Source organism: Bubalus kerabau, chromosome 12, assembly GCF_029407905.1.
Source record: "Bubalus kerabau isolate K-KA32 ecotype Philippines breed swamp buffalo chromosome 12, PCC_UOA_SB_1v2, whole genome shotgun sequence".
NCBI lineage: Eukaryota > Metazoa > Chordata > Mammalia > Artiodactyla > Bovidae > Bubalus > Bubalus kerabau.
Window position 1 is genome coordinate 17,146,427 of NC_073635.1, and position 23,169 is coordinate 17,169,595.

Here is a 23,169-nt window from a genome sequence, read left to right on the forward strand (position 1 = left end):
CCCATATCTTCCAGAGGTGGAAGATTTAGCCCACTGCAACCAAAAGATGATGCAAGTTGAATTTCCTGTGATATTAAATCCTAGATTGGCGGTGCTGCAATGGGAGACATTACTCATCAATCATGGAAAATTTCCCAGCTGAGGTCAGACCCTACCAGTCAAATGTTGAAATGAAACATTTGCCATGCCAGTGCGGTTTACAGACTGAAATCAGAACAGGCATACTCCAAAGTGTTAACCCTCTTGGTGGTTTTAAAAAGAAGAAGGAAGCCATGTTCACCTTTTCTACATCAACAGGGAGAACGAATGCCTCTGGTGAGAAGGAATTTGAGGAAACAGTTCTTCCGCCAACTTGAACAGCATCTGCCAATACAGCAAGTTATTAAAAATGGAGAAAAAGAAATTCAAAGTTTATCTACAAAATAATTTTAGGGAGTGACTTTCAAATGTTGTTTAAAATATTAGCACAATTCTAGAATAAAATAGGATGACACAAGAAGAAAGACTCCTCTGATGGTAGGCCTTGTAGGTGGCAGAGGGTCATCATTTCTGCAAGAAGCTACTGGAATAACTTGAGAGGAATCCTTAGAGAAGGCATGGGAGAACCATGGGAATGGAGGAGAGCAATGAGGAAAGAGGGGAAGAAGAGAGAGTCATGGAAACTACCTACAGGAGATGGAGGGTGAGAAAGAATAGTCTGGAAGCAGGACCATAAGAATTACGGGATCCTTCCTGCAACTCACTGCAAATGACCTAAAACTTCCTGTTTACAGTAACAAAATCTATCTGAAAAAGGTCAGCACCGCTTCTCTAAAATGATCTTCCTCTAGTCAGAAACAAGAAGAAACTGCAGAGGCTATATTCGGCTGACTCATCCATTCTGCATCCTTATTAAGCCACTGCATTACTGGCAATGAACGCCACGAAGACAAAAACGAGGTCTGTCATGTGATATCTGCTTGCAGCACATAAGGCAAAACATTTCTGTGACATCCATGAGCGCTGCTGGTCAACCTGATGAATCAGAACCAAGTGCTACAGATGTCTTGATGGTTTTAAAGCTCTCGGGGTGGCAAGCAGACAGGCAAGCAGGATTCCTCCAACTATTGCAGGGAAAACTGACTCCATGATGGGTCTGCTTCTTTTACTTTAACCTGTGCTTCCCCATTGCTTTGGTTGACTAAAAGGATACTGTCCATACATAATGGCCTGCCTCAGGGAACCCTGACCGCTCTGCCTGAATGTTAAACCAAAATGCCTTTTGTTTAGGACCCTGTCCACCAGTGGATGGCTATAGGAAGGAAGAAATTAACACATTCCTTCCTGGAGGCTGGCCATTCCAGGAGATATTTGTAAGATTAATGGTCTTTTTTTACTTTACATCCTCACTTCCCCCATCTCTGTTCTATAAAAGAACCTGGCATCCAGACCCTCAAAAGATGGTTATTTTGAGACATTAGTATACCATCTTCTGGGTCAGCCGGCTTTCTGAATAAAGTCATAGTCCTTGCCGCAACACCTCATCTCTCAGTTAATTGACCTGTCGTGTGATGAGCAGAGTGGGTTTGGACTCAGTAACATAACCCCTTCCTTGCTTCGTGTTCAAGAACTCCAGTGTTCCATTGAAGACTTTGGTCCTCTTAGCTTCAGAAGCCATCTGGGGTGGGCAAACTTTTTCTGAAAAGGACTATGTAATAAATGTAGGACCTGAGGGCCACACAGCACCTGCTGCAATTATTACTTGGTTCTGCCATTGCCCTGAGAAAGCAGCTATAAACAAAACAAACACAGCTTTATCTGTAAAATCAGAAGTCTGGTGGCATTTGGTTACAGGTCCTGGTTTGGGGACTCTGAGGATAGAGGGGGAAATGCAGAGAAAAGTCAAGCAGTGGCTTCCAGTTCCAGCTCTCCACACACCAGCCGTGCCTCTACAGTAAAATGTCCTCGTCCTAGGAATTAGGATAATCATTTTATTAGGAAACTGAAGGAGCTAAGGAATGTAGAAGCACGGTAAACTGTAGATGCTATGCCAACAAAAGGAACTGTTTCTTACAGCCTCAGGAAATGCAGACAGGCTCAGCTGTGTTTCCCTCCCATATAATCTAAGAAAGGAAAATCCCCGCTACTGCCATTTGAGATGCAGCAGATCCAGGAAAATGCCTCATAATGGCAAATGCCTGTTCTGCCCATTGCTGCCCCTACACCAAAGAAAGAAAGGACCAGGTCACTTGGGACTTCTTTTCCTTAAGCCCGGGGAACGAATCCCCTCGCCAGGTTTAAGACAGATGGCCAAAAAAATGGAGTGGTTTTTTAAAGGTCCTTAGAGAGATTGCTAGGGTCACTGTCTTTGGACAAAAGGGGCTGGTGTGTTTGTTTTCTTTCTGGGGCAAAGGATAATTTTATTTACTTTTCTTTACAGATCGATATCCTTTGATGTGGACCATTTTTTTTTAAAGCCTTTATTGAATTTGTTACAATACTGCTTCTGTTTTATGTTTTGTTTTGTTTTTAAGCTGAGAGGCATGTGGGATCTTAGCTTCTTGAGCAGAGATTTAACCTGCTCCCTCTGTACTGGAAAGTGAAGTTGTAACCACTGAACCACCAGGGAAGTCCCAGAAAGGATAATTTTAAACTGCAGAACAACTTCTTGCACAGGAACACAAAAAGTTATTTGGAGCAGGGGTACACTAGGCCCTAAAGATCATCTTCTCTTTATAACTTGTCATGGTGGTGGTCTGTGGGAAAGAGGACTTTCAATTTTCTCTCTTCTCCTCACCCTCCCGTGAGACAATCAAGTAGGAGACTAATTTCTCAGTTTTCAACCACTAAATTTGCAAGTCACTTTTTCCCTGAGAACTATCCAGGCAGGCGAGTGAAAGGGAGAAAAAAGGCCTGCAATCAGACTGAGCTACTGAGCACGCACGGCATCAGACTGTGCCATACTGCTCAAACTTGGTTCTTATCTCAAAGTTAGCTCATTGAAAAGATTGCCCAGAATCTGCTTATTCTTAAATTGTATGTTAAAGATTGTCACCATCTTTGAGTTTTCAAAAGTTTCAGTAGAACAAATAAACCTCATATCTTAGAAAAGGGAGAGGACTGGTTTCCGCTAATGAGAAATAAATATACGTGAGTGTACACACACACAAACACACACAGAGAGACAGCTTTTAAATTGCTTTGAAATAAACTTCCTTGACTATTTGAACTAGGATTCCAACAAAAATACAAATTAATGCAAAGTGTGAATATAGTATAATTAATATTTAAAATTAACTAACCATGCCACAAATCATAATAACAAGAATAGCTTAATTTATTGACTCAAGTGGCATCTGGCATGGATTACTTGGGTTTCAGAGTTTTGGCATTTTAGGAATATGTGCCTGACCTTAGAGCAACAAGAGACCTGGTTCTAATTGGAAAAAAGTTTTGTCCAGTTTGGAGGAATTGTGGTTCCTGTTTTTAAACCTTACTATTTTTCTAGTCCCACCCTGTCCAGGTAAATCTAACAGGTGAGGCGTGTTCCTCTCCCACATGAGCACTGGTGTGAACCGGGGCTCGCTCTGTGGGGACCACCTTCCACCATCACGCTAAACGCAGAGCATTTCTGGTGCTCTCCCACAGGGCCCATACCCATGCTCTAAGACAACAGCTGACACTGATTATTGACTAAGTTCTCCTGCAGTCTCAGGAGAAAGGCAATTCTTGACTCCATCAGTTGTGACCCTCCCAGTGGCTGGGCTAAAGACGATATGAACTGAGCTGGTGCCCTGGCTGGTGAGCATCCTGGAAAACCGGTAGCCTTTTCCTCACGAGGAACACTCAGCCTCAGCCCCAAGCAAGAGCAGGTGTGAGATCAGACAGGAAGGGTGGAAGTCCAAGCTAGAGTTACCTGTATCAGCAGAAGCTGTCAGCTGGGAAGGCTTGAAAAAAGCCCTGCCATCCTCAGGACATGGGGGACCGGACACAGTCTTGGAGCTCGTGATCAGAGACGTGTGAGGACAGTGTCTTGGGAGCCCTGCCCGCTCTTCCTTCAAGGTAACAGAGGAGTCACTGCCATTGCCAGCTGTGCCCCGGGCAGAGGAGCTGCCCACAGAGTCTGTGGTGCCCTTCGGCAGTGATGCCTCCACCACGGAGTCCCCAAGAGACAAGGGTGACGTGCCCAAGGGAGATTTGGTGTTGGACGCAGTGTTGCTCTCTCTGTTCCCCACTGCGGGCACCTGGGGGGACGCATCCTGCAGCTGTTGCTGCGCACACGGGGGGTTAATCCAGGCAGCTCTGTGCCTTGTGAACCTGATGTCTGATGGGCAGGAGGGGTGCTCAGTGTCCCGGAGGCTGGGCAAGCCATCGGTGTTGCCTGGGTCATCGCTGACCCCTTCCCAGGGGTCCACAGGTGAGTCCTGCCGGCCCGAAGACTGTGACACCATCTTCAGGGCTCAGGGCTAGTGTGAATTCCCTTGTGCTGTTGGACCGGACCTTGAACTCACCACATGGCGAGTTGGAGGGCTGGAGAGCTTATCTGCAATGAGTGAGAAACATTTACCATAAACAAGGGCTCAATCATATTTTTTTAACTCCACATTCTTATGAGAAAGCAAAGAAACTTCATGTTTCAACAGAGTCTGGACTTTTCCCTAAAGAACACAGTAAACTCCACTTAGATTTACAAGTAAAATATAAATAAATAAGTTGGCCATAAAACTAGCAGCAAATGTAAGGGATATGACACTGAGATAGGAAAGGGGTTTCAAAGCATAAAAATAATTCTTTTCATACAAGGATAAAGCCATATAAGGATATACTGATAAAAAACTAAAACAACAGCAAAATGTAAAACATCCCATGCATGATTTCAAAATTAAATGTCAAACCCAAAATGGGAATGCTGCCTAGGAGTAAAGACATGTTTTTGTAGGTTTTTAAATTATTATTATTGGGGTATAATTGCTTTACAATGGTGTGTTAGTATCTGCTGTACAAAAGAAGTGAATCAGCTCTAAGTATACCTATATCCCCTCCCTCTTGGATATTCCTCCCAACCCCCACCCCACCCTTCTGGGTCATCACAGAGCACTGACCTGAGCTGCCTGCTTAACAGTAGGTTCCCACTAGCTAGCTATTTTACATATGGTAGTATATGTATGTTTCTTCTTTTTATTCAGTTTGTGGTCGTATTTCAACAAAGTGGACCAACGGCATGTGTAACCGAGAACAACCAAGAGCGCTAAAAACTTGGTTTTGTGCAACTTTACACGAGCTTATGAAACTTACTTAGATTATAAAAGCAATAAAAATTCATGATTTGCTTACAATATCTAAAGAACACACTGTGATCTAGATGCTGTCTTTTAAAACGGTCCACTTGCTTTTTAGCTCTATTTTTAGCATTAGTAAATTAGGCAATGATTACAATGTTGAGAGCGACACAGATGAGAAGCACTCTTGTCACTAATTACAGCCCAGCACGTGTGTCTTCCTAACACTCTCCCACTGTCCCTCACATTGTAAAGCTCAGCCTTCAACAGTCACTGTGAGATTGGCAAGGGGAAGGTTTAGCAATGAAGGTGTCTGCTTGGACACTGAGCCTAAATGAAGGGTGAAGTCCATGGGTATACTTCAATGAGCCGAGGCTCTGGTCCTCATAAAGTTCCAGGGCTTGAAACATCATCTTTATGTATACAGGTGACTCCCACATAGATCTGTGTTCCTGACCTCCCCTGATCTCCCCTGAACTCCAGACGAGTGTATCCTACTGCTTATTCGATATTTGTCTAGGGGCATCACACCTGGTATATCCAAAGACACTCTGATTTCTGCACACCACTCCCCTGCCCCAATCTGCTCCTTCCTGGTTTTCCCCATCTCAGGAAACATACCCCCCCCCCACTTGCTGAAGTCTCAAATCTAGGAGTCATCATGACCCTATCTTCCAGAGCTCTCCTTCTTTAACCCACCAGCAAGCTTATTCCTGAACTTCCCTGGTAGCTCAGAGGTCAAGAATCTGCCTGCTGATGCAGGAGACGCAGGAGACTTAGGTTCAGTCTCTGGGTGGGGAAGATCCCTGGAGGAGGAAATGGCAACCCACTCTGGTATTCTTGTCTAAGAAATCCCAAGGACAGAGGATCCTGGCAGGTTACAGTCCATGGAGTCACAGAGAGTCAGATGTGACTGAGCCCAACAACAATGAGCTTACATCTATAGCTACCACCTAGTCTAAGTCACCATTTTTCCAATGGTCTCCCTGATTCTTCTCTCACCTGCTTATAATCAAGTTATTCAGAGGTATCTTTTATAAATCTAAATCAATCCCCTATCTGACCCTGTCAACTACAAACTGGCACTTGCCGTCTACCTCTACAAGGATTAAATGAAACGCTGAAGCTACTGATTTTCAACACCCCCTGAAGGGGTTCAGGGTGGTGAGCAGAAATGAGGCACACTGTGCTCCGGGGACGAGCAGGACTGGCAGGATAGGTCTCCAGATAGTTAGATGTTTTCAGGAACTGATTTTATGAGCCACCTTGTATATCTCCTCATATCTAGAAAAGCCCTAAAGTCCTTCATGGTGATGACTACTTGTGACTAGCAGAGAGTGTCATGAGACTAGCAGAAAACTTTTGGGAAAATATGTGCTTGATTGCATATACTCTCGCATCACTAAAATCACACGTATACTGACCTTCCCCCACCTCTTTGGAGCAGTTTCTCAGAGCTATCTGAGGTGCTGTCTCCCGGGCGAGACCCCTCATTTCACCTCAAATAAAACTGAACTCACAGGCTTCCCTGGTGGCTCAGTAGTAAAGAATCCGCCTGCCAATGCAGGAGACACAAGTTCGATCTCTGGACTGGGAAGATCCCACCTGCTGCGGAGCAACTAAGCCTGTGTGCCACACAACCACTGAGACAGTGCTCTACAGCCCAGGAGCTCAACTACTGAGCCCATGAGCTGCAATCAGAGAAAAGCCTGTGCAGCGACAAAGACCCAGCACAGCTAAAAATATATATATATAAAAAATTATATAATTATAAATTACATCAATTATATAGTTATAAATCATATTAATATAAATAAAATTATATAAAATAAAACTTGTAACTCTCACATATATTTTTTAAAGTTGACAACTCCCACCCCCATCATAGCTTCCCATTAAATCCCGAATAAAATTCAAAATCCTTACCTTGTTCCCCACGCACGACACGACCCTGTCCTGCAGACTTCTCTGGCCTGCCACCCTCTGTCAGTCCCAGCTATGAAGCAAGCTCTGGACTCCCACAAGCTCTTGTTCAGCTTCTGTTCTAGTCCCTCTGTGTGGACCGCTCTCCCCTCAAATGACCACACATCTGACACCTTCCTGTCTTATGCACTCCTGGGTTTATGAATGACTTCCTCAAAGAAGTCTTTCCTAACCACCACACGGTGCCCCGGTCACACCTTATCACACCACTCACACCACGTTGCTTAATCTCCAGCGCAGCTGTCACTTCCTGCTGCTTACTGTCATCCTCGTCTACCCCTCCAGCCCCGACGAGAAGCTCCAGGAAAGCAGGGCCTTGTCTCAGAGTGGCCAGTGGGGCCTCAGTAAGAGCTGCAGACTGAGTGAACCACCAAAATGAAAACAGAGTTACAGGCTAGAGAAAAGACTTCTGTGATTGATGCAACTGCTCTAGTATCATGGCAGGCCCTCTCATCAGAGATGAAAGTGAGTCCCTGGAAAGATACGAAAGTTTTCTCACCCAATGCTTACAAATAGACCCAAAAAGGCAATGTGAAAATCGTTCTAAAAATCTTTGGGTTTTCTTGATTCGGGGGTCTTCCATTCTAGGTCACAGCTTTTGGAGTGATGCAGGAGACAATGTTGTTTAGTCACTAAGTTGTGTCCGACTCTTTGTGACCCCATGGACTGTAATCCACCAGGCTCCTCTGTCCATAGCTTTTCCCAGGCAAGAATACTGGAATGGCTCACCATTTCCTTCTCCAGGACATCTTTCCAGACCAGGAATCAAACTCACGTCTCCTACATTGGCAGACAGATTCTTTACCACTGAGCTACCAAGGAAGACTGATGCAGGAGACAGACAGACAGACAGACATATATATGTGTGTGTGTGTGTGTGTGTGTGTGTGTACACCGACTCAATGGACATGAGTTTGCATAACAGACAGACATATATATATGTGTGTGTGTGTGTGTGTGTGTGTACGCGTGTGCGTGTGTGTGTGTACACCAACTCAATGGACATGAGTTTGCGTAAACTCCGGGAGTTGGTGATGGACAGGGAGGCCTGGCGTCCTGCAGTCCATGGAGTTGCAAAAAGTCGGACATGACTGAGCGACTGGACTGAACTGAATGTATACATATGTGCCATCCCGAGAACACAAGCTCCAGATCACCAGTCACAAAATATCACAGGATTTGGTGATAAACTGCCAGCTGTCACTATCTGAAGTGTTTCATCTTCCTTCTCCAGAGCTCAAATCCCACCTGTGCCCCAATTTCTCTCTGCCACACATCTTTTCCTCTCCAGTAATTTCAAGTGTTATAATTACACACACAAAAAAAAGCCCACCCAGGACTATGGTTTTATAAAATGCCCCAAACATAGAAGTCTAGAGTAAAAAGTGAGGCCTTCTCATCACACCAAGCCCCACCAACCCCAATTCTTTCCCAGAAATAATACTGTCAACCATTTTATTCCTTCCAGATCTTCTATGAATTAACATACATATGTCAGATCAGAAGATTTGTCATGTTTTCTTTTTTATATACACGTGATCACATGAGACATATGCTAAATATACTTTCTTTTTCTCTCAATAATATGTCTTGAGGGTACATACTCTTTTTTTTAACTATCTTACCACTTTTAGGGTGTAAATGTATCAATTTCTTAGTCATATTCCTATTAATGAAAATTTATCTTCAGTTTTTTACTATAATAAAATATACAGCAATGAACATCTTCACATTGCTTTTTGTTGATTTTCTTTTATTATATCTTTTCTTGTACTACTTCTAATTTTAGTTCTGAGCCCATGGCCTGTGATAATCTTACTATTTCCAAAAGAATGAAGCTATGTAAGTCATGTTTTATTCTCACATTTCTACACATCATATTTAGTTTTCTGTGTGAGAGACGATTACAGCTGAGAAATCATATGGTAAGTAATAGTGTGATCCCTGTGTTTTTATAAACAGATTAAAGTTAATAATTCAAAGAGAATGATGTTATTTATGAGCCTTTCAGATATGGAAACAACTGCACTGAGCAAAAACAGACTTTCTTATAAAAAGTAATTTTCAGAAGCAGGTGCTTGTTCTACTTCCTTCTAGAAAAATGTTCATGTTTCACACAAAGAGCCCACAGATCTTGGCTGTGCCAGGTTATAAAATAAGAACTTTTTAGAGCGGGAATAGAACCACAGAAATTCAAGCTATATGTAAGGTCTCAGCTGGGTAGTGGCAGAGAAAGGATGGCAAGCCAGGCTGAACACTCATTAAGAAGCGGGAGCTTCCCTGAGACGCACATGGACACAGAGGGTACAGCAATGATTGGAAACAAAGTCCAGTTCCTGGTGAGAAGATATTATCTCCATCTCTTGATCTTTGGGGCAACAGATGATTCGTGAGCTATCAAGAAATTGTTGCTGGTTATGTTGCTTATTGCCACACTGGGTACAAACTGTAATTCAACTAAACAGATATTTATTGAGCATATACTACATGACTGGCATTGTTTTTGTTTTGGTGGCACGGGGGTAACAGTGGTGACTAAGATAAGCTTCCTGCCTTCCAGTAGCAGAGGGGGGACAGGGACTAAGCACATACATTGATACCTCTCAGGTACTGACTGGCAGTAGATCATCTGAATCTAAGGAATGATTGGCATCTTCTCAAAGTCCTTCCCACTGTCATAAATGAGCTCCTTTGGATCAGAGATGCTTATGTTCGAAGATAAAAATCAATCTCCAACCACATATTAAAGGAAGAGAAATTTAGTTGCAAAGCTTACTGTCATTGCTACTGGGATTTTCCTTTTGAGAGTAAACACAGGCCAGATTACTAGTTAACACATGGGCAGCAGCAAAGGCCCTAGACAAAGGAGAGATTCCAGGACTTCCCAACACATGGGCAGCAGCAAAGGCCCTAGACAAAGGGGAGACTCCAGGACTTCCCCCACCCACCCTAAGTCATTCTGGAAGGTCCCTGTGCACTGGACTCAGTGGTCCCACTGAGAATGACTGCATCACCAGGGCCACTGCTGGGGTACAACATCCACTCCAAAGATGCAACCTTTGCAAAAGGGGAAGAGGACTCATTGTGAGCCACCATGACCTCTAGAGTGGCCTCACAAAAGCCCAGTAGATCACAGTATTAGTCGCTCAGTTGTGTCCGACTCTCTCTGATCCCATGGACTGTAGCCCACCAGGTTCCTCTGACCATGGGATTCTCCAGGCAAGAATGTGAAGTGCGTTGCCATTCCCTTCAAGAGGGGATCTTCCCAACCCAGTATCGAACCCAGGTCTTCTGCATTGCAAGCAGATTCTTTACCATCTGAGCCACCAGGGAGGCCCAAGCAGCCAGCATTTTGATGGTAGATAAACACCTTTAGCAGCCAATACCCCTAACCATCTTAAAGATACTCGATGAATAGGCAAAGTACGTCAGGTTTAGGATTTGGGGTTTTCTCTGCCTCAGCATTAACTAGTGCCTGAATACATCGCTGGGAGCATCAGAGTAAAGGCTCAGCTTAAATGTTATCTTCTCAGATCGGCCTCCCTGGTTACCCTATAAATAATGGCAACTGCCCCTCCCTAATAGCTCCTCTCCCCCTTGGCAACTCTATTTTTTTCCTCCTTACTCCTCACCACTAATCATCATTTTGTTTAACCTCAATGACTAACACCCACTAGAATGTAAAATCTTTGAGGGAAGTTTTTATTTATTTATTTGGTTGCACCGGGTTTTAGTTGCAGCACGTAGGATCTTTGACCTTTGTTGGGGAGTGTAGGACCTGGTTCCCTGACCAGAGATTAAACCCGGGCCCCTTGCATTGGGAATGCAGTCTTAGCCTAGGGAAGTCCCCAGGTTTTTGGGGTTTTTGTTTTAATTGGAGAAGCATTGATTTACAATGCTGGGTTAGTTTCTGCTGTACAATGAAGTGAATCAGCGATGTGACTTTTATTTTGATCACTGCTCTGCCCTTGGTATCTAGAACAGGGGCACATAATAGATAGATGCCCAACAAATACATTGAGTGTATGAATAAAAGAATGAACAAACTCACCAATAGTACCTAAGCATGGTTATATTGGCTATTTCTGTTGCCTAAGAAAGGAATCCAAGAACAGGCATCACCCTGCAGAAGAAACTGGAGATCACGACCTAAAACGGCTGCCAACAATTTCCTTAGAACAGAGGATGTTAGAGAAGAGAAATTGCACACAGGAGCTGAGTGTGAAAGGTCACATTCATTCTTTGCAGCTTTGTGGTGTCTTAGTGAGCATACCCAGTAAGAGACAGAAGCAACCAGAAGCTGAAATGATCTTGAGCCGCGGCACGTGAGCCCTTCGGTTAAGACAGTTCCCCATAACCTCTTCCCATCTCTCTGTATCCACTTCCCTTCGTGTTTTGACTTTAAACAAAGGCTCATACCCCCCCCAGGACATCTGCAGACTCCAGCGATCACAGCTCACCCAGAAATCATCAAGATGCCCACTAAGGAGACTTTGTGGCTTCCATGTCAGGGGCCGGGAATCGGAGTCAACTGCAGTTTGCAGACAGCTGCAGCTTCCCTGCGCATGTGCTGCACACTGTGCTCTCAAGAGAACAGCGCAGGGAACAAGCAGTACCAGCCTGCAGAGGTGGCTGCTGGCATCACCTGACTCCTCTCTGGGTAGCTTAACCTTGGCAGTGACCCTTACTCGTGAAGGTCATTTGTCAGAAGAACACAGAGGAAGGACAGAAAGCAGGGTGGGGTGGGAAGGGGAAGACCCAGCCAGGGCAGAGGTCCAGGAACCCCAGATATTTGCCTAAGAAGGCTTCAGGGTTGCCCAAGACGCACAAATGACCGACTTCCGCTGTGGTCACTGCATATGTCACACTTAACGCTCTCATTCTGCACAGTGAAAATTTATGATATTTCAGGTGTTCTTAGGCCAGTCTGGGAACTGAAATGCAGCCCATCAAGGGACTCGCCCAAAGTCTATTAGCAATCAGCAGAACAAAAATAAAAGTCCTACACCTGATGCAAAGCTCCTTCCCCTGGTATTTACGTGTTCCACGTGGGCTGAAATTAGCAGGATATTTTCAATTTCCTTAGCAAAGTAATTTTAAGAATTTCCCCATCAGATGTGTCACAAGCAAGGGATTAAGAACCACACAGCTGCATATATTTGATCCCATGCCTTTAGAACAGTTGTCCCCAGAATTTTATGACTTCCTATTTGAAAAAAAGTCCTTGCATTTACATCTCCAATATAAGACTATTTACTTATAAATCTTACATATGCATAGATATTCTGATACATTGTGTAACTATAAAGCATTATTGAAACAGATCCAAGAGCATAGCATTTTGTTCTTGCTTTCCAATGAATCATCTTGTACCCTAAAGGTACATAACTTCCCCTTTAGGGACCACTGCTCAAGTAATGCTTTACTCAAAATCTTATATACAAAAGTCAATAACAAAAAAGATTTATACATGAATATAATTAGATAAGTAAATAAGACTTAGAAGAATATTAATATAAAAGTTTACCCAAAGTAAGGCTAGGTACCTGTACTTGAAAGATGGCTAGATTCCCACGTTTGGGCCAAATGTTGGGTTGGAAAAATCCAGATGAACTTTTTGGCCAGTTCAATAAAGTGGGGAGCCATATTAGACAACAGTTTGAGAGTTCTTCAAAAGGTTCAATGCACAGTTACATGAGCAAGCAATCCCACTCCTGGCTACATGTCCCAGAGAAACAAAAGTATATGTTAACATAAAAACTCCCATGTAAATATTCTTCAATTGAGATATATTTCAGTTTAAGGGTACAGCATAATGATTTCATTTACATACATCATGAAGCCATTATCACAGTAAGTTTAGTGAACATCCGTCCTCTCATAAAGTCACAAAAGTAAAGAAAGAGAAATATTTTTCCTTGTGACAAGAACGCTCAGGATTCACTGTTGACAACGTTCACGCATAACACACAGCAGTGTTAGTTACATCATCCTGTTGTACATTGCAACGCCAGTACTTATTTATCTTAGAGCTGGAAGTCTGTACCTTCGACAGCTTTTATCCAGTTGTCCCTCCCCGCCCCCTCCCCACTGTCATCACTGGCAACCAAACGTCTGATCTCCTCTTTTAAAATTTGTTTTTGGAGTATTGTTGACCTCCTATACTGTAATAGTTCCTGTTACACAACACAGTGATTTGTTATTTCTATACACACATGAGTGTTAGTGGCAGCATTGTTCAGAAGAGTTAAAAAGTAGAAACAACCCAAGTGTCTATGGATCAATAAATAAAGGATGCTACTCTGGCCACCTGATGTGAAGAGCCAATTCATTGGAAAAGACCCTGATGCTGGGAAAGATTGAGGGCAGGAGGAGAAGGGGGACGACAGAGGGTGAGATGGTTGGATGGCATCACCAACTCAATGAAGTGAGTTTGATCAAACACCAGGAGATGGTGAAGGAAAAGGAAGCCTGGCATGCTGTAGTTCATGGGGTTGCAAAGAGTTGAACACAACAGAGCAACTGGACAGACAGACAGCCATACAGTGTAACATCGTTCAGCCATAGTAAGAAGGGAAGTACTAATACATGCTACAATATGACTGAGCCCTGAAAGCATCCTACTAAGTGAAAGAACTCATTGACAAAAGATATTTATTTCTTTATGAATGAATGAAATTGTCCAGAATAGGCAAACCCATAGAGACAGAAAGTACATTAGCAGTTCCTTTGGGGGATGGGAAGATAGGGGCAACAGGTAAAAATATCTTTCTGAGGTTCTAAATGTTTTCAAATCAACTATGGTAATGCTGTCACGTATCTGTGAAGATAGGAAAACCACTGGATTGTACACTTCCAATGGGTGAATTTATGTGATGTCAATTCTATCTGCATCTCAATAATGCTGTTGAAAAAATGAAATGCGCCAAGGCCATCTCCCTTCCAAAAGGTCTAGAAAGACTAGAGATGCTGTTATTCTGTGGACCACGGGCATCAAAGGAGCATGAGCTGAGAGTCGGGCTGAGAACGGTGGAACTGAAAGTTAAAAGGGGAAATAGAGACTAGACAAAGGGAGCAGGAATAAATGTGCCGAAAGTAAGTATGGAGAAGGGAGAGAGCAAGAAGTGAGAATGCCACGACTGAGCTACGCAGGAAAAACCCCCAAGGGCCGGTAACGACACCACCACCATGGGTGAGATGGCTGAGTTCCGGGCACTGCTTGTCTGCACTGAGGGTTCCAGGTGTCCACCCTTCTCTACACCAGCACTGCAGGAGAGCTTCTACTGGTCCCAGTTTATGGATGGGACGACAAAGTCAGAGCAGTTAGGTATCATGGTCATGTTCAGTTACGTGCCTATCTTTCAGAAACATATACAGAAGGACTTAGAATTGATAGAATTTCTTGGATGTGCTTTAAAATAATACAGCGGGAAGGTCCAGGGAGGGATATGGATGAAACATGATGGGCCACACTGATCACTGTTAAAGATGGGAGGAGGGCACGTGGACTGTTCTCTCTACTTATTGTTTGAAATTTTCCATAAGACAATTCCCAGGTTAAAAACAAACAAACAACCTTCAACATGTGCTATGTCCTTCTGTGTCCCCAAGTTACCTCTCTGTCCTCCTCACCTATCACCTCTGCAACCTATGCCTCTATACCCCTCTGCACCCTACACCCTTCTACCCTCCTCTTCCCACCCCCGTCCTGATCTTATTCAAGTTTACCTTTGGATTGAGACATTCCCCATCACCCTTTTAAAAGCTGCATCCCTACAAGTGTACACTCTCCCCATTTACTGACCTACTGTGTTCCATAGCACTTAGCCTCTGATTGCTTACCCATCAGCAGTCATTCATTGCTAACTCTTGGAGGGCGTTTACTATATGCCTGACACGGTTCTAAGCTTTCTAAACACATACACACACACTCAATCCTCCTAACAACCTAAGAGGTAGATATGACCACACCATCTTTATTTTACAGAAGAGAAACTGAGGCACAGTTAGTCAATGGAGCCAGTTTCCTACCCAGGCTAGTCTTGCTCCCTGTCTACGCTCTTATCCACAACAGCACAGGGGTGAAGGGAAGACCTTTATATCTCACGGATTTAACCATCTCTCCAGAAGATCATCAGTCACTAAGCATGGAGTAGCTGCTGGGAACCAGGTAACATCGGTAACACTGACACGGTGACCTCCCCCAGCCCAAATCTCCATACAGACCAGAGTCTAAATTAACAGTGAGAACCCCAGCCCCAGAAAAAGATTATATATAGGTCATAGACAGTTCAAATGATTTGACAATTGAACCATATTGTTTAAAGTACCCTTGGGACTTCCCTGGTTGCCCAGCGGTTAAGACTTCATCTTCCAATGCAGGAGATGTGGGTTCATCCCAGGTTGGGGAGCTAAAATCTCACATGCCTCCAGGCCAAAAAAACAAAACATAAAACAGAAACAATATTGTAACAAATTCCATAAAGACTTTAAAAATGGTCCACATAAAAAAAAAAAAAAAGCAAACTTAAAAAAAAAATGCCCTTAAAAGTAAGTATATTCAGAAGTTCAAGTTTCCTCACCTACCAGATTTAAAGTGGCCATCCTCAATTTCCAAACAAGGAGAGAACACAGGAATAACTTACATATATTTTCAGGACTTGGTTGTTCTCTGACCCACTATAGCTTGTTGGAATAAAAGAATGTAGAAGAATATAAGGATAAAAAAAATAAAACCCTCCACTCCAATTTTCATCACCTGAAATCAACCACAGAAAAGCATGAGTTGGCCCTGGGTGCCATTCAATGTTCCCTGCCAGAAAACGTATGAGGTCTAATTTGCGTTTATCTCTTTTAATGACGGTAATGCTAAGGATCTAAGAGAAGAAACTAAAGACTTTTTAAAAAACAATTTTCAGACATAATTGCTGGGCAAATCACCCCGTGTGTAGTTCCCTCCAGGTTTTATTTATTTGCCATCTGCCAGTCATGTGTTACAGCTGACAAAAACAGGACTCTGAAACTTCCCTTTACACTCTGAGAAGCATTTCTTTCCAGTTCACACTCCACGTTCCAGTGAGAAATAAAGCATTCACTCAACATAGGATCGGAGAAGGCAATGGCACCCCACTCCAGTACTCTTGCCTGGAAAATCCCATGGACGGAGGAGCCTGGTGGGCTGCAGTCCATGGGGTCGTGAAGAGTCGGACATGACTGAGCGACTTCACTTTCACTTTTCACTTTCCTGCATTGGAGAAGGAAATGGCAACCCACTCCAGTGTTCTTGCCTGGAGAATCCCAGGGATGGGGGAGGCTGGTGGGCTGCCGTCTATGGGGTCGCACAGAGTTGGACATGACTGAAGCGACTTAGCAGCAGCAGCAGCAAAATAGGATTATTAGCACGGTTTTGTGCATGAGAAAAGTGAGGATCAGAAAAAGGAAGTAAAGACCACACAGCAGGGCTTCCCTGGTGGCTCAGTGGTATAGAATCCACCTGCCAATGCTGCAGACACAGGTTCGACCCCTGATCTGAAAAGATGCCACAAGCCCCGAAGCAACTAGGTAGGCCCATGAGCCGCAACTATTGAGCCCAAGAGCCACAACTACGAAAGCCCGTGAGCCCTAGAGCCCATGCTCCGGCAGCAAAAGAAGCCACCACAACGAGAACCTACGCACCGCATTGAAGAGCTGTCCCGGGGAGCAGCAATGAAGACCCAGCACAGCCAAAAATAAAATTAAAAAAAAAAAATAAAGACCACACAGCAATTTGGCAATCAGTTCAGCATCCTGGATCCCTGCTCCAAAGCCTTCAGTCTCTCTCACCCCAGCTGGGAGAAAACACAGTGCAGATGTTAAGAAGAAAAAAAAAGAGTACCAATCAATTACAATCGTTATGCCAATCGGAGAGAAATTCCTCATTGCTCACTGTGTGACCTTAGGCAAGGCACTCAAACTCTCTGTGCTTCAGTTTCTTTACAGATTGTTGTGAGAACTAACTGGACTGTAATATGCATATCTGAGTCTGGCACACAACAGTCTAAAAGTTGGCTTTATTATCACCATCAGGGTTATAAGATTTACAGTTCTGTGCAAGACAGTCTCAGTTGTATTTCCCAAACTCTTAAATGAGTCATCTTTCAACTCCTTTTAGTTAAAATGGAAAAGCCAATCAGAGGTCCTTTTGGTATCATAAAAAGATAAAATATGACAGAAGCGCTCTAGTATTGCTCACGTTTATAATCTCTGGAAGGCTGGACATGCTTATCTAAAAAGGACTGCTTAATTTTAACAGTAAGGCAACCAACCAACCATGCAAATCTCTCCTTTCAGTATTAGAAATATGAATCTAAAATTAGTAATAGGAGAAACTATTCAGATTCCTCCCTGTTTTTATCGTGTGCTGTGTGACTTGTGTAGGAAACATATCCAGAGCTCCCATCTTCCTCTGAAGATGTTCGAATTAAAATGCTTATTCTTGGATGTCTACCCTTGGCTCTGACAGAATTTTCCCGTCAGAAAACAAGAACTCCAACTTCAGAAAATGTTTTTGGAGCTAACTGATCTCCCAGAGAACATGCCCAATCAAATCTAACCCCTCAGGGGCTTCTCAGGTGGCTCAGTGGGAAAGAATCTCCCTGGCAATGAGGGAGGCCCAGTTGGATCCCTGATGGGGAAAGATCCCATATGCCACGTGGCAACCAAGTCCAGCGGGCCACAGCTACTGAGTCTGTGCTCTAGAGCCCCGTGTTCTGCAACAAGACAAGTCACTGCAATGAGAAGCCCCCAAACGCAGCTAAAATAAGCAAAGAGTAGCCCCGACTCGCTGCAACTAAAGAAAGCTTGCACACAGGAAAACCCCTGCAAAGCCATAAATAAATAAAAATTTTAAAAAACCTCTAAGTCCCCCCCCCCCCACCCAGCCGCCACAACAACGACTTTCAACTTTCCTCAACTCTCCGAGCACCGCCCCCACTTTGCACACGTCCTAAAGTTGATGAACCAAGCAAAGTTCTCATGCCCTGATGTCACACTCTGTTGGGCAGAGTAACTGGCGCCTGTGCCGTGAAGAGGAATTGCAACAAGAGATTGAGAAATCGACACATCTCACCCGGCAGGTAACCAGAAAAACTCCAGCGCTGCTGAGAAGGTCCTTATCTCCGCTACAAGCAAGGTTCGGTTAGGGGTCAGGAAGGAGGTGTGGTCTGCAATGCTAAATTTGTAGAAACCACAGGTGATGCTTTTCAAAACCCCACCCTCCCTCCGTTATCTTCCAAACCACCCAGGGAGGTGGAGCACCTCCGATCCTCCCACGTCTCACGCGAGCAAACTGAAGTTCAAAGAGGTTTCCTGATTTGCCGAGACCTCCCTGCTATTATGCGACTTCAGCACAGGGTCCAAGACACCCAAGTCGGCCGAACCCCAGTCCTTTGCACTTTTGCCTGCAAGCCTATTTAAAGATCCTTTCAAATTGCACTGTAGTAACACAGGGCAGCGCTTGATCATCCCCTTTCCTTTGGGTCTTCATTCCCATTGAGGCTAGATGACCCCTCTTCGGAAGGTTCTCTACATTCCCCAAGCTGACAGCATCAACTCCGCGGGAGATCGGTAGCAAACCTCCCGTGCTGTCACCGGCCAGGGCGGGGTGAGGGTGAAACGCAGCCGGCGCGTCCCCGCCGCAATCTCAGCAGGTGGATCCCACACCTGGCGCTCGGCCGAAGGGAAGCCCCGTGCGCCGCTTCCGGGCTCTCACCTACTTCGGTTAAGCCGCAGAAAGTGGCTGTGCCAGTAGTTTGTTGGGGCGTGTTGGGGAGGTGGTCCTCTGGGGGGCCCTCGCCATCTGGGTATGCGCTTTTGTGGAACCGAGAAAAGCCACTCGGCGTCCGGGACCGCTTCAGGGTCTGCGCTCACGGGAGAGTCGCTCTGCGCCCTCCGTGCCTGGCGGTCCGGCTCCTGCGCCCCTCCGGACCCAAGCCGACCCAGGGTCGCCCACCACCCCGCACCCCATCCCTTTGCAGGTCAACTCCGCAAAGATCTCCCGGGGTCGGGGGGACTCAGCATTGCCCTGACCTATCTTGGGGTCCCCCTCCGCCGCACTCTCCGCTCTGCGCACGCCTCTCTGGCATCCCTTCCACCACCCTCCTCGCCCTCCCCCGCCTCCCGCGGTCCTCGCATCCCGGGCCCGGTTCCGCTCACCTCAGTGGCGGAAAAGCCAGCTGGGCGACGCGCGTCGGCTCCTCTACGGGCCCGGCTCCGAGCGGCGTCGCGAGGTCACTGCGCCCCCCAGCGACCGAGAGAGGGGGCGACGAGGGGGAAGCGGCGTCCTGACACCGTCCCCCGCCCACATCTCCCCGCGCCAGCCAAAAATATCCCGGGCTCCAGCAGCAAATCCGAGAAACGCCCCCAGCGGAGCGAAGCACCACTTCCCCGCCTGCTGCTCGCTGGGAGGCGACCGGGAGACGAGCTGGAAGGAACGCGGGCCCCCTGCCCTCCTCCCGACCCCGGGCCCTGGGTGGCGCAGGCTGGGGTCCGCCGGAGCAGCTGTGCACCCCGCACCCCCACCCGCTCTCCGCCCGGTTGCCTCCGGAAACCCCTCCCTAACCCTAGCCGGGGGACTCGGATGGAACCGCGCTTTCCGGGGTGGAAACGAGATCATCACAGACCTGGCGGACGTCCACGCCCAACCCCAGAGTCCCAGACGGGTGGTCTCTAGCACCAGTACAATTGCCTGAAATGATGATCTAAGCCATTTGGATTCAAGTCTGCGCTGCAAGCTGTGGGCCTGGCGGGGACCTGCAACTTACCCGGAGCGTGAGCCACGTCTCTCTGACCTCAGCGGGCTGCACCCCGCGGAACCCCACCCGGAGGACGCCACGGTCAGCATCCGTCCAACCTAATCGTCCTTGTCCGCTGGCAGCCAGGGTTTAGAATCCCATCACAGCTGTGCCGCGAGGAGCACGCGCATCGCGGGGGAGGCTGGGGAGAAGCAACCAACCAATACAGAAAGTTTTCACAAATAGAAACCCAAGCCCTGACAGTTCCTACGGCCGAATGCATCACGTCCCACACCACCCCCCAGAGAGCTTCAGCGCGCTCCAGCAGCGCCCCCAGAGTCTCTTGGGGAAAGAATCTCCCAGTTACCTTACCCGGCAGGGTAACAACACACAGGTGAGCCAGTCCTGGCTGGCTTAGAAGAGGCCCTTCTGCTCGGTAAAACCAAACCCGCACCGCACTCCTTTTAGGTTCTTTGGCTTTGCCTTTTGTCAGTTCCAGGTTGTGTAACCACGTCGCAGGTATTTGGGGCTTTATTTGCCGGGTGTCTCTTCGGAACATCCCCCTCCTAGGTGCAGCCTGGCATGGAGTAGTTAAGGGGCAGCGCTGCCGTAGACGTGGCTTCTTGGATGAAGCCCTAAGTGAGAATCAGGATCACGAGCCAAATGAGTGCGTGCTATCAATTACCCGCTTCCTTTGAGGAGGTGGCCTGAGTGGTAGAGAAACCGCCTGCCAATGTAGGAGATATAAGAGACCCGGTTGGATCCTTGCGTTGGGAAGATCCCCTGGAGGAGGCGATGCCAACCCACTCCAGTATTCCTGCCTGGCGAATCCCATGGACAGAGGAGGCTGGCGGGCTACAGTTCATAGGGTTAGGAAGACTCCTATACCACCGAAGCTTCTTAGCACACACTGCATTCTTGCCGAGCCTAGATTGGCCTGACCTGAAAGAACTCTGGAGGTTTGGTGTTCTGTCCCAGGAACTCAAGTCCACTGAAGGCCGGCTGGGAACAGTTTGCATTAAACTAAATCAAGAAGGAAAAGGGTATGGGGTGCGTACTAACATCTGAGTCTCTGATATGCAGCAGGCACTTTTCCTAATTATTTTCAGCAATCCTAGCAACATCCCTGAGAAAAATCATTTGTTCCCTTTTCACAGAGGAGGGATCTGTGGCTAAGCTAGGTTAAGTTACTTGCCCAGGGTCACACAGCTAGGAAGTAGCAGAGTCAGGCTTTGAAGGCAGGTATCTAACGTTAAACTGTGTATCCAGTTGCCACCCAGTCACTAGCAAGACACAGAAGAATGAAATGAAGGAGGCCAATGTCATGCAAAGTAAATCAGAGAGTCTACTAGTCAAAAAAACAAAGCAAAAAACAACTAAACAAACTGAGTCGGTGGTAGACTGCACAGAGTCCCAGGTTAGGATAGTGTTCTTGTAGGGAGACTAGGAGATTTTAGACCAAGATGGTATGGTTTGGTCAGTTCCCTCTGAAGCCACTTTGAAATCATCTTTACTAACAGGTAGAGAGGTATATAAGAGAAGGCGATGGCACCCCACTCCAGTACTCTTGCCTGGAAAATCCCATGGATGGAGGAGCCTGGTGGGCTGCAGTCCATGGGGTCGTGAAGAGTCGGACACGACTGAGCGACTTCACTTTCACTTTTCACTTTCATGCATTGGAGAAGGAAATGGCAACCCACTCCAGTGTTCTTGCCTGGAGAATCCCAGGGACGGGGGAGCCCGGTGGGCTGCCGTCTATGGGGTCGCACAGAGTCGGACACAATTGAAGCGACTTAGCAGCAGCAGAGAGGTATATGGGCTTCCCTGGTGGCTCAGATGGTAAAGAATCTGGCTGCAATGAAGGAGACCTAGGTTCAGTCCCTGGGTTGGGAAGATCCCCTGGAAAAGAGAATGGCAACCCACTCCAGGATTCTTGCCTGGAGAATTCCATGGACAGAGGAGCCTGGTGGGCTACAGTTGTGGTCGAAAAGAGTCGGACACGACTGAGCAACTAACTTTCACAGAGAGGTAAATATACTGGTCTTGCACTGCTGTGAGGGGCATCCTAAAATTTGAATATCCACATTCCATGTCTAGTCACTGACAGAGGAGGCCCACATTCTGGAAGAGTATCTCTAGAACTAAGGAAGTTAGAGGACAGATTTTCTTTTTCTTTCTTTCTTTTTTTTTTTTTGGCTGTGCTGGGTCTTTGTTGTAGCATGCTTTGGGCTTAGTTGCCTGGCACAGCATGTGGGATCTTAGATTCCGGACCAGGAATCGAGCATGAATCCCCTGCACTGGAAGGCAGATTCTTAACCACTGGACCACCAGGGAAGTTCCCAGATTTTCCAAATTAGGAATCCTCATGGAAATCTGCCCTATTCACCCTTCCCCTCTCCCCACCAACCCCCAGCCCCCAGGAATCTGGAAGCAGAATTTCCCAGGCACTAAATGCTGAGGAATAGCCTTTCCAAGACTGCCTCATCGACTGGTCAGTCCTATGAAAGTCACAGGTGATTACAAACCAAGAACTACGCAGGAGAAGCAGAGGCAGATTTTATTTTTCCTGGAGAAGGTCGTCTTCCTGGTCGCAGTGCCCCCCAGGCCCCAGGTCTCAAGGGCAGTGAGAGCGAGTACCAGGAACGACTCACCGCTTTAGCCAGCCGGGCTCCCGCCAGCACCCGGTGGTCACACACACAAAGTTCCTTTGTGGCCAGGGCGCCCTTGGAGGAGACTAGAAGCCTGGCAGCCGCCCGCCCCAACCCTGCCAGGCTGCACAAGAAGGGATTTGTGCCAGCAGGGAGAGGCAACCCTGCTTTTGAGCTCATCTGATAGAGCTGGCCAAGGGGAAATCAGCCTCTTGCAGAACAGGAAGGAAACGAAACGAGCTGAGATGAACAGCAGAAGGAGCTGCAAGGAGGAGCCTCATGGGCACCGTCGCCACGCAGACATGCAGGGAAGGAGGGACCATCCTGTGTGGGAGTGAAGCCAGGACACGCGCCAGGGAGTGAAAGAGCCAAGGAAAGTGGCATTTGGCTTGTCTCCCTTTCTTTTCCTCCTGTCTGTCTGCCTGAAAGATACCCACTTTTTTTTTATTTAATCCACAAAACCCCAAATTTGTATGATTTCATTTACATGTGGAAGCTAGAATAGGCAAA

At 46.3% G+C, this 23,169-nt stretch overlaps 1 protein-coding gene across 7 annotated transcripts in view; it reads right to left on the reverse strand.

Annotated features, from left to right (window-relative positions):
• The window catches only part of RUBCNL (rubicon like autophagy enhancer), a 42,662-nt gene extending 20,257 nt beyond the window's left edge, over positions 1-22,405 (reverse strand). For 2 of the 7 annotated variants that reach the window (XM_055542069.1, XM_055542064.1), the window contains exons 1-3: positions 18,349-20,318; positions 3,896-4,522; positions 281-363 (exon numbers count right to left, since the gene is read on the reverse strand). In XM_055542069.1, the coding sequence (XP_055398044.1) occupies positions 281-363; positions 3,896-4,430 (618 nt within the window). In that variant the 5' untranslated portion in view covers positions 4,431-4,522; positions 18,349-20,318. Of the gene's footprint in view, positions 1-280; positions 364-3,895; positions 4,523-7,184; positions 8,544-18,348; positions 20,319-20,383 lie in introns of those variants that run through there. The other 5 variants (XM_055542070.1, XM_055542068.1, XM_055542066.1 and 2 more) reach the window with 5 other exon arrangements.
• Between the last annotated feature and the right edge of the window lie 764 nt (positions 22,406-23,169).